General features: G+C 40.9%; 1 protein-coding gene across 2 annotated transcripts in view; it reads right to left on the reverse strand.

Moving 5' to 3' along the window:
- Positions 1-26,763, reverse strand: part of Adamtsl1 (ADAMTS like 1) — a 368,881-nt gene that overhangs the window by 83,828 nt on the left and 258,290 nt on the right. For both annotated transcript variants that reach the window (XM_047525412.1, XM_047525411.1), the window contains 3 exons: positions 26,416-26,569; positions 24,466-25,588; positions 8,013-8,140 (listed from right to left, as the gene is read on the reverse strand). In XM_047525412.1, coding sequence (XP_047381368.1) covers positions 8,013-8,140; positions 24,466-25,588; positions 26,416-26,569 — 1,405 coding nt within the window. The remainder of the gene's footprint in view (positions 1-8,012; positions 8,141-24,465; positions 25,589-26,415; positions 26,570-26,763) is intronic.

Below are 26,763 nucleotides of genomic sequence, written 5' to 3' on the forward strand. Positions count from 1 at the left end.
CCTTCCAAATGCCTTTCACATTGAGTAGCTCAGGACTTAACTCCTTGTTGTCCTGCTACCTTTCTTAGAAAATATCTTTCACTTCCATTTTCTGTTCCCTGAGCTAGCATTGGAGTTTTCAGTCAACTCTTTTAACTTTGGTCCTCAGAGAACTCTTCCTCTCATCTGTTTTTTTCCAAAAGCTGTACTTTTTCTTTGTTATCTAGGCTTCTGTTTCCCAAATGATAAATGGAGCCAATTTTCAATGTTAGAATTTCAGGTAAGGGGAGTTCATAGTTGGTACTGGTGGGTGGCATGGTTGTCCTTTATATGTAAGAGACTCATAGAACTCTTAGGTCTAACAGAGACCCAAGTGTGCATCTATTTAAATCTTCTCTGTTTACAATCAGGAAATAGGTTTATAGTTCTGAATCTTTCCTAAATTTGGTAAGAGGCAAATACACTCCCTAGAATCTTATTCTATTATTATAGTAAGCTTCTTTTTTTAGTAATAGTAAAAAATAAATGTTTTTCTCTTATCCAAACCATTGCATGGTTTCATTTGGTGTAATCTAATTGAATAAATTGAGATAATTCTTCGGTAATACTTAATCTCTAAGAAATAAAGTGATATATAAGCAGAGATATAGAAAGTAGAAAGTCTAGAGGGTACTGGTAGGTTCCAGGTTTTGTTCAGAGCACAGACATAGTTTACACCAAAAATCTTTTAAAAATTTGAATTGGTTGGGTTCAGTTAAAAATAGGAAGATTTTAAAAAACAAATTGTTTTAAAAATATTTTTGGTTTTGGCTTCTCTGGAAAAACTGGAAGGTCTAGCAACATTGATTTGTTATTTTTTTTTCTTTGGCAGCAGTGAGATGAAAATGAACTGTGTCCTTTTGACAGGGTATGACAGATAGAATATGATCTCACAAAGATGTCCATGTTCTTCTTAATCCTGGAACCTGTGAAATGCTGAAAGGGAATTAAAGTTGTGGATGAAATTAAGGTTGCTAATCAGTTGAACTAAGAATAAAGAGATTATCCTCAGCTATCTAGAGGGCTCAGTCTTATCACTTGAGCTATTTTAAGCAGAAGAGGGAGAAAAAGAATGTCAGAAGAGGGAACATGAGAAGGACTTAATTCACCATTGCTGACTTAAAAATGGAGGAAAGGGACTAAGAGCCAAAGAATTCAGTGGCTTCCAGAAGCTGGGAAGGGCACTTAGTTTATAGCCAGCAAGAAAACAGGATCACCAACCTAGGTTTCAGGGAACCAAGTTTTGCCAACAACTTGAATGAGTAAGAAAAGGATTCTCCACTATAGCCTTTAGAAAGGAATGCAACCAGTCAACATCTTGATTTCAGCCAGTACCAGTCTTCTGATACATAGAAAAGTAAGATAATATATTTGTATTATTTTAAGCTTAAGTATGTGGTAATCTGTTATGGCAACAATAGAAAACTAATATACAGACCATATACACTGTCTATATCACCAAAGTTATCACAACAATAAAGAAGATATATAAATGATCATGTGATTTGCCAGGTCACTAGCCATTATGGAAATGTAAGTTAGAAATCACCATGAAAATCACTTCATAATCATGAGGATAGTGGTAACAAAAGTGATAGATAATAAATGTTGGTGAGGAGGACTTTCACACATTGCTGATGAAAATGTAAAAGGGTGTGTCCATTTGGAAGAGCTAGCAGTTTCTTAAAAAGCTAAACATGAATGTACCACACAACTAAGTAATTCTACTCTTAGGTACATATACCAAAAAGAAAGGAAGCTTATGTCCACACAAGAACTTGTACATGAATCTTTAGAGCAGCATTACTCATAATAACCAAAAAGTAGAAATAACTCAAGTATCTATCATCCAATGAAGAGATGAAGAAAAGATGGTGCATCCATAAAATGGACCATTATTCTACCCTAAAGAGAAATACTATTCTATAAAGATTGTAGCATACAAGCAACAATATGGATGAATCTTGAAAATATTAAGTGAAATAAGTCAGTAGTAAAGGACCATGTACTATATGATTCCAGTTACATGAAATGTTCAGAATAGGGAGATTTATAGACATACTGGTATATTAGTGGTTGCTTAGGGCTGGGGGAGACGAGGGGGTCATAGCTGACTAGGGAATCATAGTTAAGTGGTGTAGCATTTGTTTGGGGGATAATAACAATGTGTTCTAAAATTAAGTGTGGTGATGAATAGATGTGCAACCCTGAATATACTAAAAGCCATTGCACTGTGTCCTCTAAGTGGGGGCGTAGTAAGTTACATAAATTATACTCAATGAAGCTGCCAAAAACACTAGGTTATAGTGATGCTGACAAAGTCACATAAATATGCTAAATAAATCTTTGAATTGCACACTCACAATGGGCAGATTTTATGATATACAAATTATATCTCAAGACAAATGAAAAAACAGTTTTAATATTTTGTGGGTCATTCAGGGTCAACATTGTGACCTCTGATTATCTTGCACAAAAAATGAGGAGTTGTTAGAATTTCTTTGAAATTCTCTGATTATCTTGCACAAAAAATGAGGAGTTGTTAGAATTTCTTTGAAATTCTGTTTAGCTAGTGTGTCTTCAGTGTAAATACTGCAGGACCCTTAGGACCTAAAGAAATGAGTAGGGTTTAGCATTTTCCTGAACATTCCTGGCCATAGGACTTTTATATATATAAGAATGCCTGAGATATCTCCCCCCCCCTCTCCATATATATATATATATATATATTTTTTTTTTTTTTTTGGTGCCAGTGTGTCAGGTTACTCAGGTTTCTGCCATTACCTCTTGTAATTATTAGTTGAAGTAAATGATCCCCCAGCAGAACAAGGCAGCAAGTGTTTGTCTCATGATTTCTTTTGTGTGTTCTTGTGGAGTTCTAGACCAGGGCCCCATGCTTGGGTACAGTCATATGATGCTGCAATCTTCTTTAGAAACCATTAACCAGGGCATATATCCCACTACCTGTCTGACCATCCAGCCTCTCTGTATCCCCTTGGGTAGATGTAGGAACTTCTTTTCTGGGATTGAGAGGGGTTTGCTTGGGCCACTATACTCCCTCATGTCCTCCAGTCTACTGGGGAGCTGAGTAAGTTTGACTTTCCTGCTGTACTCGCATCTATTTATGTAAGTTCTCTAAGTGCTTGGGGTCATTGGTGGACATTCCAAACTTCAGTATTTGAGGAAGACTTAAGGGCCTTTGGCTATTCAATGTAATATCAGGTAATGAGGTCCCATGGATGGTAGCTTCATTCAGTCAATGATGATTACCAATTGGCTCAGAGTGACATCAGGAATGCAGTCAAACCTCTCGATGTTTCCCTTTTATCTAATGCACTGGAACAATTTTCTTTTGTTAGCCTTTGCCACTGTTGCCAAGGCCCTCTCTGAAACTAGCCCTCTATGAAGAAAACTCACCTCTTGTTAATAGAATGCTGGATGAAAAATTCAGAAATGCCAATTTGAAATGACATATTATGAAAAGCATACACAATGATTTGCCTTTTATTGCTTGCTAAATCATGATGGAGAATGGCAGATAGGAAGAATTTAAAAAAAACACCTTTTATTTATATGTTCCCAATGAGGTCTTTGATCTCTTTGTTAATTGCTAAAGTATTAACTATTCATCTCTCTCTCTCTCTCTTTCTCTCTCTCTCTCTCACACACACACACACACACACACACACACAGAAGGAGGAGGAGGAGAAGAAGAAGAAGAGGAGGAGGAGGAGGAGGAGAAGAAGAAGAAGAGGAGGAGGAGGAGGAGGAAGGGAGGAGGAGAGGGGAAGAGGGGAGGAGGGGAAGGGAGGAGGGGAGGAGGGGAGGAGGGGAAGGGAGGAAGGGGAGGAAGGGGAGGGGGAGGAGAGAAAAGAAAAGAAAAGAAAAACATGCCAGGAAAGAAGTCTTCTCTCTCTCCCTTCCTGTTAAAAGCTCAGATGAGCTCATCTGTGTGCTCTCCTTTCAATGAAAGATACACTCAGCCCTCATCTTCTTCTCATTTTCCATTGATGATGTCAGGCAGGCCTTACAGTATCTCTTTTGTGATCTTATAAAATCAGTTACGACCGAAAGCATTTCCCTTCTGGCTATGACTTCATCAGTAGTCCACACCTGGAGAGGCCCTCGTCTGCACTGGTAAGTGGAGCTACCCTCTGATCCAGGCTAAAGCAATTTACCAGGAAACTACTGCTTTGCTTCAAAACACTGCCTATGCCATTCAGATTTGGAAGGTTTCTGAGCAACATGGCTGAGTGCTAAATATAACTGGCTAAGATGGCACTCCAATCTCTGTACACGTCAGAAACTCCTCTTTACTCAGCCAGATTTATGCCTGGACACAATAATCCATACTCAAAATGTTAGGTCTGTGACATATTGGTGATAGTTTTATAATTCCTGCCCTCCACTGTAGGCCCTCTCAACTACACCCTGAGCAGTGAAACAGACATTCACTTAAGTACACTCAGGAGAGAGGCATTGTGTGCCACAGGGGCTACATGTGTGCTGTGCATTTCCTGGGCTATACCACAGAGGTAGATAGAAAAACACTGGCCATCTCCAGCAAGGGGTCTTGAATCTGAGACTCAGAAAAGAAACTCAACACACAGTGGATGAATTTGGAGACAAGCAAAAGGTATTAAAGACAATATTTTGCAGGCCCAAACAAGGCAGAGCAAGGAAGGTTTGATGGGATTAGTGTGTCTGAAACTAAATAGTATTTTTGTGTTTAAAGTTAAATTGTGTAGTGAGTAAGTGCTGAAAGTAAAATGAGTCTGAGAGACAGAAACTGCAGCACACTGCAGCTGGGGCTTGATGGGCAAACCCAATGGGAAAGGTCTCACTGAGGGCCAGTGAGAGTTCATGAGGCCTCTCTCCCTGTGGCCCTTGTGAAATATTCCTCATCACAAGTCAACTCCCTTACTCTGAATCCAAGTGCTCCAAGTACTTTCCAGATGGCTAAGTCAGCTTTCCTAGTTGCCACTGGGACATGGAGAGAAAGCTGTTCTGAAGCACTCTTCTCTCCTGCTGTAAGTTGACTTTGGCTTTAAGCATTGTCCTAATAATAATATCTAACGAATATGGAGTGTTTGCTACACATCAGGCAGAAGTCTCAGCAGTTTTTATGAATGAGTACAATCAGTCCCCATAAGAACCCTCTGATCTGGTACATTTAACAGATGAAGAAACTAAGAAAGTTTAAAGAAGTTGCTCAGGGTTACACAGCTTAGGAAGTGACAGAGCCATGATTCATACCTGCATCCCTAGGCTCCAGATCCTACAGGCTTAACTGCCATGCTATGCCTGCTCTTGTGAATCATTATTAACAAATATCCCTGAATCTGGTCAGGTGCACTGGAAGACCGAAGTCCATACTTTCCTTATGAAATCATGGGGACACCTGATTATCTTGAGCCTCAAAAATACTTTTTTCTCTTTGGTCTATATTTATACTAAAGTCGAGGCAAGAGCTCAGTGATTGCTTTAAAATTGAAATTTATCATGAGGATTTGATTGCAAGCAAACTAAATCTATGTTTGGAATATATCAGTGTTAAGATTTAAACTGCAAAATACACGGCAGCAGATTTGGACTTATGTTTCTCACGTCTTAGAACTGCTTTCAACATATTTCATTCTAGAAGAGCTACAAAAAGAATAGGAAGCTACATTTATTAAGAATGATGTGACTGGCTAGCACTTTTTCATAGCCATGATCTTCTTTAACCTTGCAGCAACCTTACAAAATTGTATTTTCATTTCTACAGATGAGATCAGAGATATAATGGGGTTATGTGCTTTATTCAAGATCACAAAGCTAATAAGCAGTCTAACTGGTAATCAATTCAGAAATGCTTGACATTCACCTGCCCACCCTAAATTTAGGTTCTATCTTACATATTACTGAGCAGGATCCAGTTGCATGCATTTAAAGTAAACTGTAGAGATTTTTCAGTGTTAGGTAGTCATGTGTTCATCAATTGCCTTTACTAGTCTGTAAGCATCACAGAACACAAAACTCAGATTTTTGTATTTCTTTTCTGTGTGTCCCACAATACTTGGCAGAGGGTATGATCAGAACAGTAACTGATGAGTCACTTCCCACTGTGAGTGTAAACATCATGCAGGTGTGGAAGATAATCCCAGATAAAGACACAAACCTGATCTTTAGACTGCGCATGCATTTTGAGCTTTCCATCAGAGGGGCTGCTGGACAGATTTGCCAGCAGACCTGAACAAACCCCAGCAGCTCAAGTACAGGGATGTAGCTCCCTAAGACCTGGGTGTGGTGTTTGCGATCATACTTCATCAGCTGGCCCCTCTCCTCCCCTTCCCTGGTGCCTCTTTGGCCGCTCTGTTTCTCTTTGCTGGCTTTGAACCTGTTGGCAGCTTCAATAGCTCTTCTTCAAAGAACTGAAGACAAGCCTGATGTTACAATTGCCTTGCTTAATTCCAGACAGGTTCCCATTAATCGTATTAAATTCGGGTGAACAAAGGGTATTTAGTCTATGATAGAGCTGAACCGTATCTGGATAAATATAAACAAGAGAGTTAATTCTGCAAGGCCACTATTTGCCAGCAATTGGAAGGAAGTCAGCAGTGCCCTTGCTAAGGCAGGTGGGAGGGTGGAGGGTGGATGGCAGAAGAGGTTTAACAAAATTAGTGCTGAGCATCTGGACTCTGTATAAAGAGGAGAATAAAGATTGCAACTGGAATACATTAGAAGGAAAGCAAATGTTTTATCCACCAAAAAACAGGCATTAATAATATCAGTCTTTAATCCACCCCAGAGCCCCTTAGCTTGCCTTCTTCACTGTTGACTTTCATCTTCCCTGCAAAGCTGCCTGCTAAAGGTCCCTTCCCAGATCAGCCTTAGGTCATGGGGGCAGAAATACTGTTGCTAAACAGATATGCAAGGGAGTAGCATGTGTGATTGGAGTACAGTGTGACAACATAATCCCAGCACAGACGGATGAGGTCAGTGTAGGGTGATGTTGACTGTTTTAGCATCTACTGAATCATCTGATGGGAGCAGCGATTGAAAAGAATAAATACGAACACATGCGACACACTGCCACAAGGACTCTATGGCCCAGATCTAAGAGAAAGGATCCTATTTTGATAGGATCAGTGAGGCAGTGAAGAGAAAAATAGGCTAGCATTAGGAGATCTCAGCTTCCCTCTTGTCTCCAGCACTAGCTGGGCAGCTGTGTGACCTTGGGTTGGCTGGCTTCTGAGAAATGAGGGCATTGGTCCAGCTGGTATTTAAAGTCTCTTTTAGTTTCAAGGGCATGGATTTGTCCCATGTAAAGAGATTTTATGAAAGTACATTACTACGAGACCACAGACTTGGGATCACTGTCTTGAGCTGTAGTGCTTTTTAGTTCCTGTGTGTAGAATGTTTTGTTTAAACTCTACAGATAAAGCACAAGTGTTGGCAGGTGCATTAGGGCCAGAGGGTGAAGTAAAGCAGAATCAGAGAGAAGTTCTCTGGAATAACATTCCTGCTCCAAGCCATGTTCACAGAATTCCAGCAATCTGTAGGTCTCAAAGTCATTTTTGCAACAAGCAGAACAAGGAAAAATGACAGGATCCCTAAACAGCGTTTAATGATCATAGTTCACAATTAGTGTTCCCAACACACTAGGTACTTTGCACATATCACCATTGCTCATGTTTTTCTTTCTGTCCAGAATAAATATTATAAATTAATAAATAAATATTCCTCATTTCTGCTTATCAAAATTCTACCCACCCCAACTTGAAGACTCCCAGCTGGGAGGAACTGTCTGCATGCTTTTCAGTTATCAGTTACAGCACCCACTTCATTCCACCTCACATTTCGCTTCTATTATGATTATGGATTAGAAACTCCCTGAGGGCAGGGTCTGGGTCACATTTTTTATCTTTGTGTCCCTGGGCCTGTGTGACATATTGTAAACACTCACTCAACAAAGTCTTCTGAACAGAACTGAACGGGGATTTTCAGGTTACCTGCTAATGTGACAGCAATGGAGACAGAGTCGTATCCTAGGGCATTTGTGGCATTGCAAGTATAGAAACCCACATCAGCTTCCACTGGTGCCAAGATCTGTAAGGAATCATCTGGCTGTAGAAGAATCCTGGAGCAAGAGAAAAGAAATATCAAGTCAGCAGACTCCTTTTGGTATTCAACATTGGAAGGACAGGAAGGAACCTCGAGGTATTTTAGAACTCTGTTTAAACTACTAAATGACCAATTGGAACATTCAGGAAACCAGGCTCTCTTGCTACTTCAATTGGTGTGATTTTGATTGCCGTCTCAAATCAGGAGGCTTTTGATTGCTTTTGCAGTTTATTAATTACTTTATCTAAATGCTAATAGTTGAAGCAGATGACATGTGCACTGAATACATATAACCCACATAACATCAGGGATGAGAGAGTATGGTAGAAAAAGATGGTGCAGAGAGATTTATGGAAGGCTTACTCAGGACAATGCAAAGTTATGAAGGAGGAGTGGGCTTGGTTCAGGGGTAGAAAGAAGGCAGGGGTTCCAAATATGGAAGAGGCATCTGTTAATGTTTGGGGTGGGATCTTGACAAGAGGATCTGATGCACGCATTTGAAAGAAATTGTATAAGTACCTCTCAATTCTCAATATATGTATATATGTGTGTGTGTATGCATATATATTTATGTGTCCCTGTATACACAGGCACACACACACACAAGCTTCATTAGCCTATAAATACTATGGGGCACAAAACTCAGGTCTTATTTGCTGCTTTGATTTCCCATACTACTACACAGGGCCTTTTGTAACAAAGGTGTCCAGCAGAATGAAAGCAAAACTTGCCCTTTTGTGTCATGAAGAAACAATTCCAGAAACTTTACAGGCTAGGTCAGATACTATTTTTCACCCCACAAAAATTACAAGAATCAAATCATAAGTGCCTAAAATAAACTTCAAAACCCACTCTAGGGCTAAGGATATAGCTCAGTTGGTAGAGTGCTTGTCTGGCATGAACAAGGCCCTGGGTTCAATACCCAGCAGCACCACCAAAACCAAAATAAAACAAAAAGCACTCCAATCTCAGTCTACTAATTTTCCTTTTCTAGATTTTTTTTTTTTTTTTTTTTGCCATTTCTAGGATCTACCTACTTCATCATGGCAATTAAGCAGATTAATGACTACCAATGGCTCGAAGCTGATGTCCTGGAGACTTGGCGAGACTGATAATAACTGGAATGTATACATGAAGGTGGGAACCTAGGAGGGTGGTGAGGACAGGGTTGGAGATCCAGGGCCTGGGCCAGTGCACAGGGCATTAGGTTGACAGAGCATTCACAGCCCAGAGACGTTTTGTGGAGATTTCTGGGCTCCTGAAGTCAATCATTTCCATCTTAGTGATTTTTTCCATTTCCCTAGTTTCGAAAAGCTCAAAGAACTGGTTACCCAATATCATGTTAACATCCATCCCTAGGAGGCTAGGAGGCAAGCAGGCAATAGGGTGGTTGTTTTTCAAGAAAGAAAGGAAAACAGTCAAATCAGGGGAGCTCATAAGACTGGGTGGTGAATTTAAGACTACTAGTCAGATCTCCTGCCCCACAACATTCTCCCACTAGACAATTCTTTCCTTTCTTTTCTATTTATCTTGCTGGGTCTCTTGAGACTCTCTGGCATTTGTAGTTCAGCAGCACCTCTGGTCACCTCTCAATCATCCTGAAGTGGGTAGCCGATCTGGCACTGAGTCAGGCCTTCTTTGCTCTGCTTTTGGCCTTGGGCCTACTGCATGGCTTACTTCTACCTCCTGCCAGAGGAAAGGCAGGCAGCAGGGGAAGCAAGGCTTACATCCCATCAATCTAGTTATGTAAGGCAGTGCTGGTAAAGATGGGGAAGGAAATAGAACACCTCAGCTAAAGGGAAGCTTTTGGAGGATTTGTGCTTGATTCAGTACCATTCTAAGCCATCAGTATTACAGGGGACAGCCGAGCTTCTGTGGCATTGAGTACGGGTTGGAACTGAGCACGTGATGAAAGGAAAGCTGTGTGAGATCGTGATGGAACTCCCCCATGCGTTCATTCACTCATCCATCAAACATGAGTTGTGTTTTTCCCAAAAGCAAACACTTATATGTTAGTTTATTTCAAAGAAGCTAATAAAAGAAAGATGACTATATTACACTATTAACTTTTCGTTGGTAGGTCAAGTAATACTTCTAAAGAAATCTTATCAGATGCAACATAATGCAATATCATTCTGAGCCTCTGCAGGTGTTCAAGCTGTTTTACATTTAAAAAAAAAAAACTATGATTTATAGCTTCATGATATCTCAAGAATCTGTATGCTTCCATAATAATTACCAAATAAGAATAATGAAAGTGGGCTTAATCAAATTTCAATTGAACTGATTACTTAGGATGATTGAACTTAACAGATCACTATTCAGTTTCATCACATTGAAAAGACAGGGATTAAAACTTGCTAAATCCCCAAACCCATTAGGATAGTTGCCTGCCTTCAAATAGCAACTTCTTACTTTTTGGGGGAGGGGGTTATTGGGGGTTTAACTTGGGGGTGTTTTACCATTGAGCTACATCTCTAGCCCTTTCTATTTATTTATTTTTTATTTTGACATAGGGTTTCACTAAGTTGCTTAGGGTTTCACTAAATTGCTAAGGCTGGTCTTGAACTTGCAATCCTCCTACCTCAGACTTCTGAGTTGCTGGGATTATAGGCATGCACCAATGTGCCCAGCAAACATCTCTCTTTTTCCTAGAAAAAAGGATTCTTAAATTGAACACTTTGAGCAGAATGCTAGAAGAGAGTTCTTTTGAACTTTATTTTGGTTCTGCCATGATTTAAGTAATGGTCGTTAGTAAATCTCTTCACTTCCCAAATTTCAGTTTATCAACTTCTAAAACCTAGTATATTTTCCTATTTAGCTGAAGGAATTGTTAAAATAAATAGGTAGAGAACTTCCACACCATGCTCTGGTGCTTCCAATGCCCTTTGTTAGTGACGCTGGGATCCTGGATGGTGAGTGTGAGGGAGAAGGCAAGGAGCCTGGGGAAGGGGGAGGGACACATGATACTGGCCCATCTCCCTTAATTTATTAGATATGTATATTCAGATTATGGTTTTTTTTACATAAAATTACTGCAACTGTCTGACTTCTAGCAGAGGATATACCCCTTTCCAATACTTGGCCTAACTCATTCTTCTTTTTTTTTTTTCTTTCCCCTTTTCTCATGTAGGGTTAGCAGCTTTTATACTACATTAGTTCCTCTGGGCAATGGCACTGCTGAGTAAATCACAGTGTTTTCTGCCCAGGACTGAGGCCTGGAGAAGGATTACTATAGAGTTGGTGAAAAGAAGGAGGTGATTCAGCCTACTGGGCACAAAACCATAAGGATTTAATTACGAATAGTGAAAATGGAAGGCAAGGAATATAAGTCGTGAGATTTTTGCATTCAGTTTTGCTCTTATTTTATAAATTGTGCATGCAAAGATGAAGAGGCTATAATACAGGCCTTCATAAAAGTCTTAAGTATTGTCTTAAGATAAAATATTCAAGGAATAAAGCCTATAAATTATATTCGTAAAACTGAGTTCTTTAGTTCAAGTGCACACAGCTCTCTGGAGGTGGAGTCAGAGTCAGGAGTTGAAATAGGCGTTCTTGATCTTGGCACCACCTGGCCCCCTCCCTCCTGCCAAATACCTTTGGGACTGCCACCAGAATGTTCAACTGTTTAGTCATGCTTTCTTGTCATCAGAAAGCTGTCCATAAGTGTACCCTATGCACATTTGGCCCATTCAAATATTCTGTCCCTTTCCCAACAATCTCTGAAGGCATACATCCTTTTAAGGCTAAGGGAGGATTTGACTCCTTGTGTTATGGCAATATGCCCATTAAATTGGAAGATGGGGGTTTGGAGGCTGCCACTAGGGGGAGCAGTAGTTCTGGAATGTTTCCATGTTGGGCTCTCTAGGAAGCAAGGCAAAGCAGAGCCTACTGTGGAGATGGAGGTTTTCTTCAGTCTCTAAAGCTAGCCTGGCATCAAAGGAGAAAGATTACTGAAAAAAATTTTTTCCTTGTATTCCAGGCGTCTACTTTATTAATTTAACTTAATTTGTTAGTAGCTGATTTCTGTCATTTTGTATTTAGGTTTCAAATTTGATTGGCCTGTTTTAGAATGTGTAGGCACAAAAGCATTGCACTGCTTTCCAAGCAAAACCAGAAAAATTTCTCTGGGGTTGTTTTGGAATTTAAGAAATCAGAAGATGAGGGGACATGGGATGGGCATAATTAAGACCTATGTAGCAGATGGTACTGTGGTCATATTAGGTATACTAATACTCCTTTCTTTCCTTCCTCCCCCTCATCTCACTTCCCTTCTGGTTTACTGGGCTAAACCCAATTGCTTTATTTCTTTGCCCATACTTTTGCCAGAAAGTAAAGGAGCAGTTTGCTTTTCTGGGTCTTTTACATGTAAGCTTCTCTGTGACAGCATGTCTTTTAAAGCACTACAGTCAAGTAAGGACCACTTGCAAAAAATTGTTTTCATTATATAAATAAAAATCCTTGTCATACATGGGGGTAAGGTATGGATGAGATGTTCATGGCCAAGTACAATCTCCTTGAGGTTAAGTCACCTCTGTATTTACAATGTGCAGTAATTAAAGGATCTTACTTCTTTCTGTGAGTGGAGTGGCATCATGATGTCTTTTTGATCCTTGGCTAAAGTGTGAACACCACTGCCTTATGCAAGTCCCTCTTTTCAAACTGACCTCCCTGACCAACCACGAGACACTGCTGTGTAAAGAGAAAAACTTCCAAAGTTGGAATCAAGAGACTCAGACCCCAGTCTGAAGTTCTGTGGTCTTGGGCAAGCTATTCAACTGTGTGAACCTCTAAGTTCCTGTATAAACTGGAGATAGTACTGGCATCAGAGAGCTTCTGTGAAGAATATATAGATTCATTCTTACTGTTTTGCAAGGAAAAATGCTTGTTTAAATATCAGATTTAATAAACTGGTGGTTTTTTTTTTTTTTTGATTATTTGTTAATTGTTTCTTAATGGTATAGGCAGTGATAACGAAGTAGCTTCCTTGGAATTTCCCATCAGAATTGCCTTCTACTATATGGCCCATGATATTGTGCCATGTTAGGCATCTTATCCTAACAAGTAAGCATTTTTAAAAACACTTTAGGGCTCAACATAAGACTGTAGGCTGGGAATCATAGGTATATTCTTTCTCTTTAGAACAATAGCTTCCATGTATTTTCAAACTTAACCTGCTCCACATCCTTGCACAAATCTCTTAGTAAAAACAGTCTCTTTGATTCTCCTTATCAGTAGCTTTGGGCAAAAGACAGGCAATCCTTTATCCTGTGTACCTTTCCAAAACATCCCTATCCCTTAAGAACTAACTCAAATTCTATTTCTTTGTGCCACCACAATCCACAAAACTCCATCCCTTTCCTGATCTTCCAGTTGTTCTAAGCTACTCTACAAAGCCCTTTCCAAATATAATGTCTCATTTCCTCAGTTAGAGAATAAGTTATTACCTCAAAGGTGGGTACTCTCTCACTTCTTTCATAGTTCCATCTTCAGTATTCAGTATGATGTTGGCCCACTAAATACTTAATCAGTACTTGTTTAGTTACCTTCAAAGCAATGGGGCTGAAAGTGACCATTTTCACAAGGTAGCATAATGGATAGTGGATCAGAGCTCAAATTTGAGAGCCCTACTAACTGGGTTCACAGGCCTACTACTTAGTAGCTTTGATGCCTTGGGCCAGTAATTACTAAACTTCCCAGTGACAAAGTCTTCTCATCTATAAAATGAAAACTGTAGCACCTACCTAGGGATGTTATGAAGATTCCACAAGTTAATGTATTTAAGGCACATAGGAAAATTCAGGCTGCTGATGTGTAGGGTATTATTTTGTTACTGCAGCTGTTGTTGACATCACTGCCATCATTACTATTCATTCTTTGTGTTGGAGGCTACATATTCTGGATGTGGTGAGGAGCTGTTTTGGCATAGGTAAATGACTGAGAAGTGCAGGGATTTCAGGGAAACAATATAGACCAGGGATACAGGGAAGGTGCAAGGGGTTTTCTGCTTGAGAAACCAAAGCAAGGAAAAGAGCTGCTGAGAACAAAGGCCACAGGGCACATTGGATTGCCAACTGCCTTAATTCTCTTGATTCAGGAATGTCTGAATAAGGACTACTAGTTATTCTATAACTGTTTTAACACTATTAACTAAATTCTGAAATTTTAGACATGAAAAAAGTAGCCAGAATCCTGCAATTTCAGGAAAGTACATAAATAACAAGAGCAAAAGAATGAGAGTTGGAAAACTGTGAATTCATAAGCAAATTAGCAAATTTAAAGCAGTCTGAGTAAAGACCGTTGGTTCCGAACTCCTGCTTATAGGAAGAAATGTCTTTTCCTTATCTTGAAATGAAGATTTCTTTTTCTGCTTAGGGATTCCTTAGATTAGGCTAAAACCTACCACAAAGGGGGAATGGGAACCAAATATATAAATATAAATATATATATATATATATATATATATATGTGTATGTATGTATACTTATATATATGCTTTATATCATTTATATTCTCACTATCAAGTTACTAGATTGATATTTTCCCATTTTAGAGAGGAGGCTCACACAAGTAATTTGCACAGCTGGTGCATGAGGGGAATCAGGCAGTGGGAATGACCTTTGACCTTTTCTTAAACTGACCACATCCCGGCATCCACTGGGGCCTAATAGGAAGACATGTGGTTTGGCCTCACTTTTGGTGGGGGGTAATTTGTACCAAGGTATGTAGTTACTCAAGGAAATGGACAATCACTAAAGTCTGGATTTTAAATGGTTTGAAGCATGAGGTAAAAGGAATGCTGTGAGACCTCCTCTATGAGCAAGAATATTTTTTTCTGAAACCAAAAATTATAGTAGCCCAGAGGCTTGCAAGGAAGTTTTATTTCATACAGATACTTTGGGGGAACTGATCTGAGGTTCATGAAGAGTTTCATATCACTGTTTGGCTAAGGCAACTTTTTTTTTTTTTTTTTTAACCTTTGCTATTTTAAATGTACTTGCCAACTAAAAGTTATTTAATGCTGGAAGCTTCACTATTGCTCAGATGGAAGTATAGAAAATATTTTTGGAATGGAAAAGGCCACCTGACCACACATTCTTAACCCTGTCCTCAAGTTTTTTGCCAACATTTTTAGCTTCTTTCTTTTTAGAAATTCATGAAATCTTGAATTTGCTAATGTGTGTAGTTTTTTCTGCCTGCTGGTAATTCATTTCAAACTCCAAACCTCTGCGTGAAATGACTGTGGCTGGATTTCCTATTCACCTAGAATAGGGGATCTTCAAACTTTAGTGGTCTCCTGCTTTTGTAAATAAAGTTTTATTGGAACTCTGCCATACAAGTTAAGTACTGTCTATGGTTGTTCTCACACTGTAAAGGCAGAACTGGGACAGAAATAGGATGGTCTGCAAATCCAGAAATGTTTACTATTTGATCTTGTTGACTTCTGACCTCAACAGGAAAGAATTTTCACTCTATTTGTCCCAGTGATTTCTTTATTTAGACAAAGAAAAACAAAAAACAAAAACAACAAAAAATAAACACCCACCCAACTTAACCATTTTATCAGACCTCTGCCATTTGCTAAGACCACCCTTCTAGAAGAATAAGCATACTGCTAGTGGGATCTCTGCAGATCCTCAGATCCCTCAGGGATTAGACAGTGTTGACTTCAAGCCTTACTTGTGCTGTTGGTTGTCATGAATTGTTTAGTGTCCTCTGATGCTCCTACCTGCCTCATTCCTGATGGCCATTTCTGTGACCTTTGCATTGAGTTCAATACTTTCCTTGTGCTAGGCTTATATATTTATTGAGATGGTTCCTTTTCTCTGCCTTGCTTTTCTTACACTTTTCAACTGGGAAAAACATTTGTCATCTCCATTTCCTTTAGTTCTGTACAGGAAACAAGCCAAACCAAATTAAAACTGGTTTATTTTTCCCTCCCTATCTTCCCTGCCTCCAGTTTTTATATTATCTGCAAACTTGGAAACTGCATTTCAGAGGCTTATGACTTTTACATATAGCATTATTCACAACTGTGGTTCTGAAATTGACCCTGGAGGAATTTCCCATTTGATTCTCTCTTCCATTCTGAGAAGTTTCCATCTGTGCACACTCTGAGTTGCCCAAGTTAATGCTTTCCAAATAGTTCTTAATTCATCTCCTATTCAACACCATTTTGGAATCCTATCCAAAGCTTTCTGGCTAGTATAAGCCTTCAGAGGCTACAGATTTCTCTTTCTTGCTGGATCAGAAATGATAGCAAAGAAAATCAGTACGATGTGCACATCCTCTTCCAATGCCTAGATTTGGTTGACGATCCCCCTCACATTGTTTCCCCTCAATACCTTTCTACCCCAACACTTTAAACAACTGCCCAACATTCCTTGTGATAATAGCAAACCTTCTTTCTTTGTGACGTCTTGGAAGATGGTGTGATACAATGGCCCTATGTCGAACTGATAATGATTATGAATACTGACAAATGAGCATCCATTGTAACACTATTTCTGTTCTCTACTGCTGTGATTTGGATAACCCCCAAAGGTTCATGTGTTAAAGGCTTGATCATCAGCCTGTGGCACTATTGGGAGGTGGCAGAACCTTTAAGCAGTGGAGTTGAGTGAGAGGAAGTTAGGTCACTGGGGTGTACATTTGAAGTGAATACTGGAATCCCTCTCTCTCTCTGCTTCTAAGCTGTCAGAAAGTGAGCAAATTCCTCTGCCACATGGTCCTGCCATGATATATGGTGCTGCCTCAGGCCTAAAGCAACAGCAATAAGTGACCATAGAATGAAATCTTCAAAACTGTGAACCAGAATATACCTTTTCTCTTTTTAAGTTCATCATCTTAGGTATCTTGTCACAGTGATGGAAAGCTGACTAATACACCCACATCTTTGCTGTTTTGAAGGGAAGAATAAAACTTGGCAACTGACTTTGTTAGTATCATTTAACTAGTAAGAAAACCAAGGTTCTAAAAGATTCAGGTGAACTCTAATATGAAGTGACAGAACTAGGATCTGTGCCTAAGTTGCTGATTCAGCTTTACTGTTTTCTACTGCTGTGGGCTCTGTGTTAACTGATATATCATCAGGTGCTCCTCCAGGCAAAGAGGGCAGGGGAGAATAAGATGGAAACATCTAAACTCAGACAAGGAAGAAAACAGGCCCAGGCTTAGGAATTAAAAGGCAGAAAATCCTTGGTATTAGCCCTTTTGCCATTCCATGAAAGTAGAACAACATCTATGAGTTATATCCTATCCCTAAGAAGAAATAAGTATTTTTCACAGTATCTAGTTTCATATGATTTTTTATGTTCACCTGTATTCCTTTTGAAAAATCTCACAACCTCAAGGAAAGTCTTATGCAAATGCTTTATGATTTGATCACTGAACTATGGTGATTCCATGACTGTCAGCTCAGTCTTGGCCTGAAAGGTTAACTGAGTGCCCAGGGTGCCTTATATTGTGTGTATTTATAGCTGGTTAGATGTTATATTAAGGTATAACTGCCAGTAGAAGAAAAGACCATCCCTAAAATAAATATGCAGAAATGAAAATAAGAGCCTCATATGCTGGAAGCCATCTGACTGTAATATTGAATGTTAATTTATGCTAGGCTTACTTGACACCAAAGCTTTTGTTATAAAATGATGGCAAGTCTATGTATCCAACTAAGCTAACAATGAAAAGAAGTACTCCTTAGAGTCATACTGCTTTGGGTTCAAACTCTAGCTCTACATTAATTGAGTGAAAACTTGAGTAAGTTAATCTAACACCTCTGTGCCTCAATTTCAACATCTGTAAAATTGGGATAGTTACCTTAAAGGATTATTGTAAGAATATATGCACACCTGAAACTCAATATTAGTGCTCAATAAATGTTAGCTATAATGGTGATGACCATGAAGATTTCTCCATGGGTCTGACTGTGATGGAGATATGGTCTGGATGCCATAAGGTATTTACCCTTTGTACTTATTCACTCTATGGCAATGCTTTTCAAAATGTACAACTTTGATAGAATCTGGGTGTTTCCTGAAACTTCTCTAGTGGAGAACATATAGGCAAGGCAGAAATGCTTATTTAAGAGTAAGTATTACTCTGGATCTCTGACATGGTTGCATATTAGATGCTGGAAGTCTGCAAAGCCATGCAGACCACAACCTCCCAGTAATTAGGAAACTTTTTTCCTAAACACTGGCATTCATCTATCCATTCCTTTGTTTATTCATTCCTGGGTTTTTCATCTGTTGAGTGGCTGTTTTTAGAATTCTGAAGAAAATATGATTAAGACATATTCTTAAACATCTGCCCTGGAGGAAGACTGACATAATCCAGAAGGTAATTTAAAAAAACTAAACAGCTAATTCAAATGCACAGTGGTAAGGGCTAAGATGGGTACAGAGTAGGGTGCTATGTGGGACATAGAGGGGTCATCAGGACCCTTGGGGTCCATGGAGGTAGGTTTCCTGTGAGGAAGGGGAAGAGTTAGCAGACAGAGTGGGTTGGAAGGTCCCAGGCAAATTCATAAACAGCAAGTAATGGGGCACTCCTGGAGGGCAGAGCTCAGTGTCACAGGTAGGGATATGGTAAGAGATGAAGCCAGAGAGGCACAGGTCAGAAGATAAAAGGTCTTATATATCACACGAGGCATTTGGGCCTTATCTTCAGGTGATGGCAAGTCATTTAAAGAGATTTAGGCTTGGGGACAGTATGAACAGGTTTGCTGGAAAGGTCTTCTGGGATCACATGGTGAATGGTTTAGGACATGGCGCAGTAAAGGGATTCAAGAATAAACACATCAGGCTTCATAGAGGACCACCTGCAGTCCTTGTTCTATATTCTAATTTTTGTTTGTTTTTAGTAACCCCTTTAAAATGCAAAAGCTATTCTTTTAATAACCCTTTGTATAACCCAGGTTCGAATCCCAGCTCCATCACTTATTAAGTGTGAGATCTTGAGCAAGTGAACTTAACAGCTCTGTGCTCAATTTCATTGGTTCTTTTACTAATTTTTTTAAAAGATGTAAAAGTCACTGGCTGTAATTTGCCATCCCCTGCTCTAAAGAAGGCAACCCTGGAGCTAAGTAGTTGTTGCGATAATCAGAGTTGACACAGGCAAACCTGAGCAGAGGTGGCCAGATGAGAGGGAAGCAGAGGACAAGAGGGTTACTGAGGATCCAGAGAGTCCAGGCTGGGAGATGGATGTGAGTATTTCTTACTGAGACAGGGATTCAGGAACTTAGTTTTAGATATATTGAGCAGACCTATTTGTGGAGCACCTGGGTGGGGACAAGAGGCAGTAGTACATTCAATCAGAAGAGAGGTTTGGTCTGGTGCTAAATATGTGAGAATCATTAGCATAAAGGGGAGCACAGCAGCTACTAAAATCACTATTGCATGTTGAGTGAGACTCTAGATAAGAGGTAAGCAGAGGAAGAGTGGTCATAAAAACAAGAAAGCAAAGAGGAAGAAAACCAAGTGCATGTGGTTTTCAAAGCGGCAAAAGAAGTGTTTTTAAGAAGAGGGGCTTAGCTGGTACAGAATGATGCCGAGAGGTCCAATCAGATAAGGGATGTTTTTACAGAGACAAGTTTCTTCCTTCTGAATTAACAAGAAATCACTTTTGTTGGGGAGGGAAGGCACTTTTCCAAGAGAAGTGTATGTACATGCAGCCTTAGACCATGACGGGGGCAAGTAGAAATATTAAGAAGAACTTAAAACATCCATGATCAATAATCTTGGGGAGTTTAACAGAAAATAGAATTTTACATGTAAACCATCTTGGGGATATAAGTTGGTTACTTCAGGGTTGAAATATTAATGGTTCAAACTATGTAGGTACTGTCAGTGCATGAGGCCCATGGCGTGAGTCTAGCACATTCTCTTCTTGTAGACTTTGCAGGGAGCAACATGGTGACAGTTGTCAATTACAGATCCACACAGCTGGGAGGATTCAGCAATGACAGCAAAGAGAAAATGAGGCCACATTCTCTTGTTTACAAAACCAGATGGCACAGGTCCTCTGAAGAGAACTATCAACTCAAAGTGATGGCTGTGCTGAGGAAGCCCAGTTCTGCTTCTTTGTTCTCAGATGAACCAAGTGGCCACACAGAGCTAGCTTAACCTCATCCAATCTAGAACTTTTACAGAACTGGCAGTAGATTTGGAGTCTCACTTTGACCCTATCTGATTCCTTTACACACTTCATATTCACTGTCAGGTCTCTCCCCAATTCAAGGCCCTGAGTCAATTGGGAGGGAAGGCAAAGGAGGAGAGTTCTTGGAAAAGTGAGCCCTACAGCTCCCAAGTGTCGTTTCAGCAGCAAGACTTGCTACCTGCACCAAGTCTTCGAACAAGACTAAAATCTAGCATACAGTTCTACTTGAAGATTCACCAGCCTCTCCTTTCTCTTTCAATACTTCCTAGAGGTGGTCCTGGGAGTTCTGGCTTCAGAACTGTCGGATGCACCTGTCTAAATGTACATTACGGGTTTCTATGACAGAAAGATTTTCTGGGGCCAGAGGAGTCTGCATTCTGAAAGGTTCCTGGTAATTATTATATGCATTGAATTTGGGAACCCCCTCTGTTCAGTTGTTAAAAGCTCAGAAGTTTAAAGAAAGCCTTCTGCCAGATGGAGTATTTACAAACCAGAATTTCACACAAATTATACTCTACACCAGCACTTCAAAGTGTTTTTTAGTTTCTGGAGAGCAGTGTTCTTATTTTGCATCTCACTGCCTGGTGCTTATCACTCTATTGTCCAGAAAATATTTATGGTATTGAAGGGAACTCCACACTGGAGCCCTAGCAGCCTCCTCTACAATCCACCTGCCATCTGTAAAGATGAAAATTAGATCATGTTATTTTCCTGCCTAACTTCCTCCAAAATCTTCCCTTGGAACTCAGACTAAAACCCTAACTCCTTCTCTGGGACTCTGGTTAGCCTCATAGTCTCATCCCATTCCACACTTGAGTCAGGTGACCTTCTTTCAGGCTCCTTCAACACACAAAACTCCTTTCCCTTTAAGGTTTCTGCAATGCTTTTTCCTTGTCCAGGCAGGCTTTTCCTCCTGACATCACATTCTGGAACCTGGTCATCATTCAGAACTTGATTTACATGTAACCTTTGCAGAGTACCTGTCCAAAGTGGTCACCAAGTTACACTCCCAAACACTTACAACAATCTGATATTTTCTTGTTTATTTTTCTGTTTGTTGTTTGTTCCATTAATGAATTAGTTCATTCACTACTTATGACTGGTTTGATCCCCAAGCATAGGAGATACAGTGATGAAGAAAGTCTCTGTCCTTGTGGACAGGCAATCAGCAAATACATAATACATTAGATGATGATAAATTCTACTAATAAAGTAGCAGAGTTAAAGGGATAAAGAGTGATGAGGGGTGCTCTTCTTGAATGATCAGGGAAGCTCTCTCTGATGTATTATTTGAGCAGAACTTTAAATGCATGCCAACTACAAGAAAATACTCACTCCTATTTCACTCACCACAAGGTTCCCAGTAAGTTGATGTATAGCTGGCATATAGGAGGAATTTTAATAAATACTTATGGAATAAATAATTATGCATGCCTCTCTTTCAGCACTTCTAATACAGCCTTTGTTTTTTTGGCTTCCCAACTAGATGTTGAATTTCATCAATAGGGAATTTAGTCTTCTTTTCCTCTCTCCTCAGAATCAAACAAAGGGTCTGATACTGGTATATTTGTGGAATAAAGGAAGAAGAAAGTAGGGATTATGATGAAACAGCCTGTCAATACACTCAGGGATACTCAAGAAACTGGTGCTTGAGAAGTTGGCATATGCTTCTGAGAATCATGTGAATTTATTTCAACTAGTAAATTATACATATGATGAGACATAGTTGTATCTAAATTGTTAGTGATCCTTTTGTAAACCCAATTTCTTTTAAATGAAGCTTTGGCATATTTAAAAGTCGGAGAAATGGTAGACTTCTCTCAGTCACTCTCCTTCTACCTTGACCTGTTCTTGCTAGTTCAGGTTACTTATAGTCTGGTTTAATAAAGTACAAAGACTTACAGACCAACAGGCAGCTGAATCTTGCAGATTCACAGAAAGGTAGACTTGGGCACTAAGAAAAATAAGTCTAATTGAATCATAAAACTGGGAATTTTGGCACTTTTCTGTTTGAAAATAAATCAGTAATTCTGAACTGCTACCAGATGCAGTAATGACAAGCAATGAAACCCAACACAGAGCAGGTCACCAAGAGCTCACAGCAAGGCATTCCCAGGGCAGCCTGTGCCTTCAGCATGGTCTCAGCAGATTTGCTTGCTCTCTTTTCTCAAACAGAATTTGGAAAAGTGCATAGAAATCCAAGCTTCAGTCACATTTCTTACTAGCCAGCCAAGTGAAAATGGAAAAATACAATACCAAAGATCAGAACAGAAATCTCTTATTTTTCCCAACTGCAAGCAATTAACATATGTTGAAAAGTGTTTTCAAGGCTAAATCTAGAAAATGAAATCTTGATGGTGTCAAAAAGTATTTGTCCCTGGTCCCCCGGTGCCTTCTATCTTAATGCTACACCACCACCCAACCAATGTCCTGGGTGACCAGGCATCCAAAATGAGTCCTCTGTTATTTTAGGTTCAACACTTTAATATCCTTAGCAGCTGGCTGCCATGTTGCTTTTCCCAGAAAGATGCTGCCGTACATTCTCTACCTTAGGGTTAGGGTTAGACTCTCAATGCCCATTAAGGTGCAAACTAAAAGGTTAAGGTAGTGTTTTCTAAGTGCTTCTGGAATTATTGGTGTTCTTGAGATTACTAAGCCAAAAAATTGTTCAGTGATCAAAGGATAAGTTTGGAAACGCTGCATTCTCCATTGTCCACTTAGAAAATCACAACATACATTGGAATGCTTAAAAGAGTTAAAAAAAAAAATGGAAAAGCCAAAATAATTTTCAGGTAGGGGATAGTTAAATGCATTCAGGAACAGTAATCAGTGTTTAAAAAGGTGACAGAGATCTCTACGTACTATGATGACGTCTCCTAGACATGTGAAATAAAATCGAGTCAAATTTCTGAACATGACTAATATGCCATTAAAAAAATCCAAATCCTACGTGTGCATGTTTTTATATCATACAATAAAATACATAAAAATTCTAAAAGGACACATTTCAAATTATTAAGAGTGATCGCCTCTGAGGAATAGGATTGGAGGGATGTGGGAGACTTGCAGTTTTTACTTTATAGATTTGGATATCGTTTGAATTGGTTTTTAGCCCTTTTATTACCTTTATAATAAAAATAAAGTGCTATATTAAAAATAGACATGAAATACAGCAGTAAATACATCTGTTTAGCTTTAACTGAGCACTTCTTGAACTCATGGGATCCTTGGACCCCTGGTTTGTGGAGTACTCAGAAGCGATTTGTGTAGCAAATTTTGAAGTTACTGTGCTGAAGACTCTCCCTCATTCCCATCAACACGTGGGTTTTAGCCTTCTGTAAACAGGTGGAAGAGGCAGAAGAGACCTTGGTGGTTGCCTGGTAGATAGTAATTACTGTTATAATAAGAGCTGCTACTGTTGTTCTCAAGGTTCTTGCAGACAGAAAAAGAAAAAAAGTATTTAGAAAGTATGACACAGTGCTTGGTACAAAGTTGTGCTAAAATATATTGCTATTATTTTTCTACTACCACTGTTGGTTTTAACAATATGTATGGCCATGGCCCAGGGAGACCAGTGAATGGTACGATTCTGTCTTCCCAATAAGGACACATCAAAACAGTGACACCAAGAGATAGTAAGATAATTGATCAAAGGTCCAACTGGGAATAAAAACTTTCTGATACAGATAGCCTTGTCCAGTCTGGAGAGAGGATAGGCCCCTCATGGGGAGCAGTGGATGCTGGCTGCACACTCCCCAGCCCTGTGTGACCACACATGGAGACAGTATCCTGGTGCTGAAGCTTTTCAGTGGTTCATCTCACTGAGAAGAAACATAATATGCCTTGGCCTCGAATGGTATCTTTCTGCCAAAATTTCAAAATCATCCAGAGTATCTCATTCATCTTTGGGATCCTATGGGGATAGGGGTGAATAGGCAGTGTTGCTTTTGCCTTATAAAGATAAGAACATGCTGTTTAGAGAAATTAAATACCTTGTCTTTGCTCCAACAGTCCATCAGTGCTGAGAGAAGGCCTGAAACCCAGGAGGTGACTCCCAAGGCCAGTGCTCTAGCTTTACCCTTGGAAATACCTCGAAGGATGAGTGAACAGCCTGGTTTGGGCAAGATGTGGCCCCTTGCCCCCCTCCCTTCTTCCCATCCCTTCTCCCTCCAAGTAGCTCACCTGTCACTGAACTGAACCTCTTCCCCATTCCTGGCCCAGCTGATGGTAGGCCTTGGATTGCCTATGGCCTCACAGTGCAGCAGCACACTCAGTGTCCCGCTGGCCAGGGCCACGGTCTGCCCGAGGTGGGTGACCACCTCAGAGGCAGAAAGCTGCTGGGCAGCTGAGATCTTCCGTAAGATGGTGGGCTTGCGGTGTGGCCTGCGAGAGCCACCCCCAGCCTCCCCAGAGGAGGTCCTTAAGGAGCTGCTGAAGCTAGACACGTGTTTATGAGGAGGGACGGCCACAGGGGGGAACCTCTGCTCGGAGGGCTTGAGGAGCATGTCCTGGTGTTCGAGGTGGCTACGGAAGATGTCCTGGGCCAGCTGGGCCACCAGGTGCTTGCTGTAGAGGTCACGCAGCTCCTCAGGCTGCTGGGAGAGGTTCCTGAGGATGTCATCCAGGCGCTTCTGCTCTGTCACCATGGTGAACGGCAGGTGCAGAAGGGCCTGCTCCGCATTCGGGTCCTCCTCTGAGGACGAGTTTCTTTCCATGGAGTCCTGCACCTCCCAGGAAGTCAGGAGCTCTCCAGGCCAGCCCCCCTGCTCTAGCAGCCGGGAGACGATGTCATCATAGCGGCTCCCTGGGTCAGCAGGGAGGCCCCGCTTCTCAGCCTTGCTGCCATTGGAGAAGATACCATTCTGGTGTTTATGGGTCTGCAGGGCCTCCTTCGGGCTGCCCTTCCTCACTGCCAGGGCCTCCTCCTCACTCCGCAGGTTCAGGGGCCGGGCCACGAGCTTATGGTTGCCTCCAATGAGCTTAATCACAAACTGCTCCCGGGCGGGTCCTGCGGAACAGGTGTAGATGCCCGCGTCCGAGGGCCTGAGACGATGGATCTTCAGGTAGCCAAAAGGTGCCACTGTGATGTGAGCGGAGCTGATGAGATGCTGGCCATCTTTCTCCCAGGTGATGAGGGGCTTGCGGAACCTGCGCGTGGGACACCGGAGCACCACAGCCGTCTTGGGAAGCAGGTAAGCAAACCCACCCACGATGAAGTGCAGCTTCCTCTGCCTGCGGGTCTGGATGTAAACATTCCGCGCAGCTGCGATGTGGGGGCTGTGCTTTGTGGATGGCCGCCCAGGCCCTGGCATGAGAGGAATGCCAGAGACCGAGGAAGAGAAGGCAAGGGCAGAGAAGAACCGCCGTGAGATGCAGCCGTGAGAGGGGACAAATGGGACAAAAAGGAAAGAGCTCTTAGGCAGTGATTTCAACCAGGGCTGTCATTAACACCTCATGGCTTAGAGGAGAAGCTGGCTACCAGCTGTGGGCCATCAAGTTACCACCACCACCCCAAAACAGAGAACTAATGAGGGGCATTATGGCAACCCAAGCAGCAACCTGCTGGGTCTTTCTGTCCTGGAAGCTGAGGTGCGGGGATTCTAGGTGGAGCAGAGCCCAGGGGAAAGGCAGTTCCTCTCATTAAAAGCATTTAAAAGAAGAAATCAGCATCATAAAAAGAGGCAGAGGACAGAGAAGGAGAATATTCTGCACTAAATGTCTACTTAAGGTCCTGCAAAGCCCCAGCGCCCTAAATTACAGTGAGGAGAGCCCAGAAGTGTTACAACTCTAGGGATTAATATTGAACAGAACAAATCTGTTCAGAGTAGTTTAAAACCCCAGAGTGGATAACATTAGACTTCATTAGTAATATGCTGCCTCCAGCTTCCAGATCTGTATGCCAGTGAGTGAACTTTACCCCTGCAAACTTTTTCCTGTGGAGAACAGAATTCAGCCTGGCCACATGTGATTAAGATTCCTTTTCCACCTCCAGCTGAGCTCCCCAGCCTGCAGCCCTGCAAAGGCTCTGCTGCCCAACAACCTGCCACTGATCTTGGTTTAGGGAAGGCCTCTGCACGGTGGCTGCTGTTCAGTGGGGTTCTATCTCCATCCCCAGAGCTCTGACATACTCACTTGCACAGGTTGCCAGCATGCAGGGCCTGATGGAGGAAGAGAAAGGCAGGGGAGGGCACAGGGTGGAATTGACAACTGTGGAGACCCCGGTTTTCAGCACCTTCCGGCAAATGGCACTTCGAGTCTGGGTACCCTCCCCGCAGCTCGTGGAACACTGGTGGGGAAAGAAAGAGGCCAAATGCATAAAAATTCAGGGAACTATAGCTAATGTTTTTTGTATGGACTCTCCAACTCACCAAAACATGAGAAAAGTGGCTTGGAAAAGCAACAGCCACTGAAAGAGAGAGAAATATTAATTATGATATAACAATGTGGAATACATGTCATCTTGTAGGCACATTCCACTCT

The sequence above is a fragment of the Sciurus carolinensis genome, chromosome 14, assembly GCF_902686445.1.
Source record: "Sciurus carolinensis chromosome 14, mSciCar1.2, whole genome shotgun sequence".
In the NCBI taxonomy this organism is placed as follows: Eukaryota; Metazoa; Chordata; class Mammalia; order Rodentia; family Sciuridae; genus Sciurus; species Sciurus carolinensis.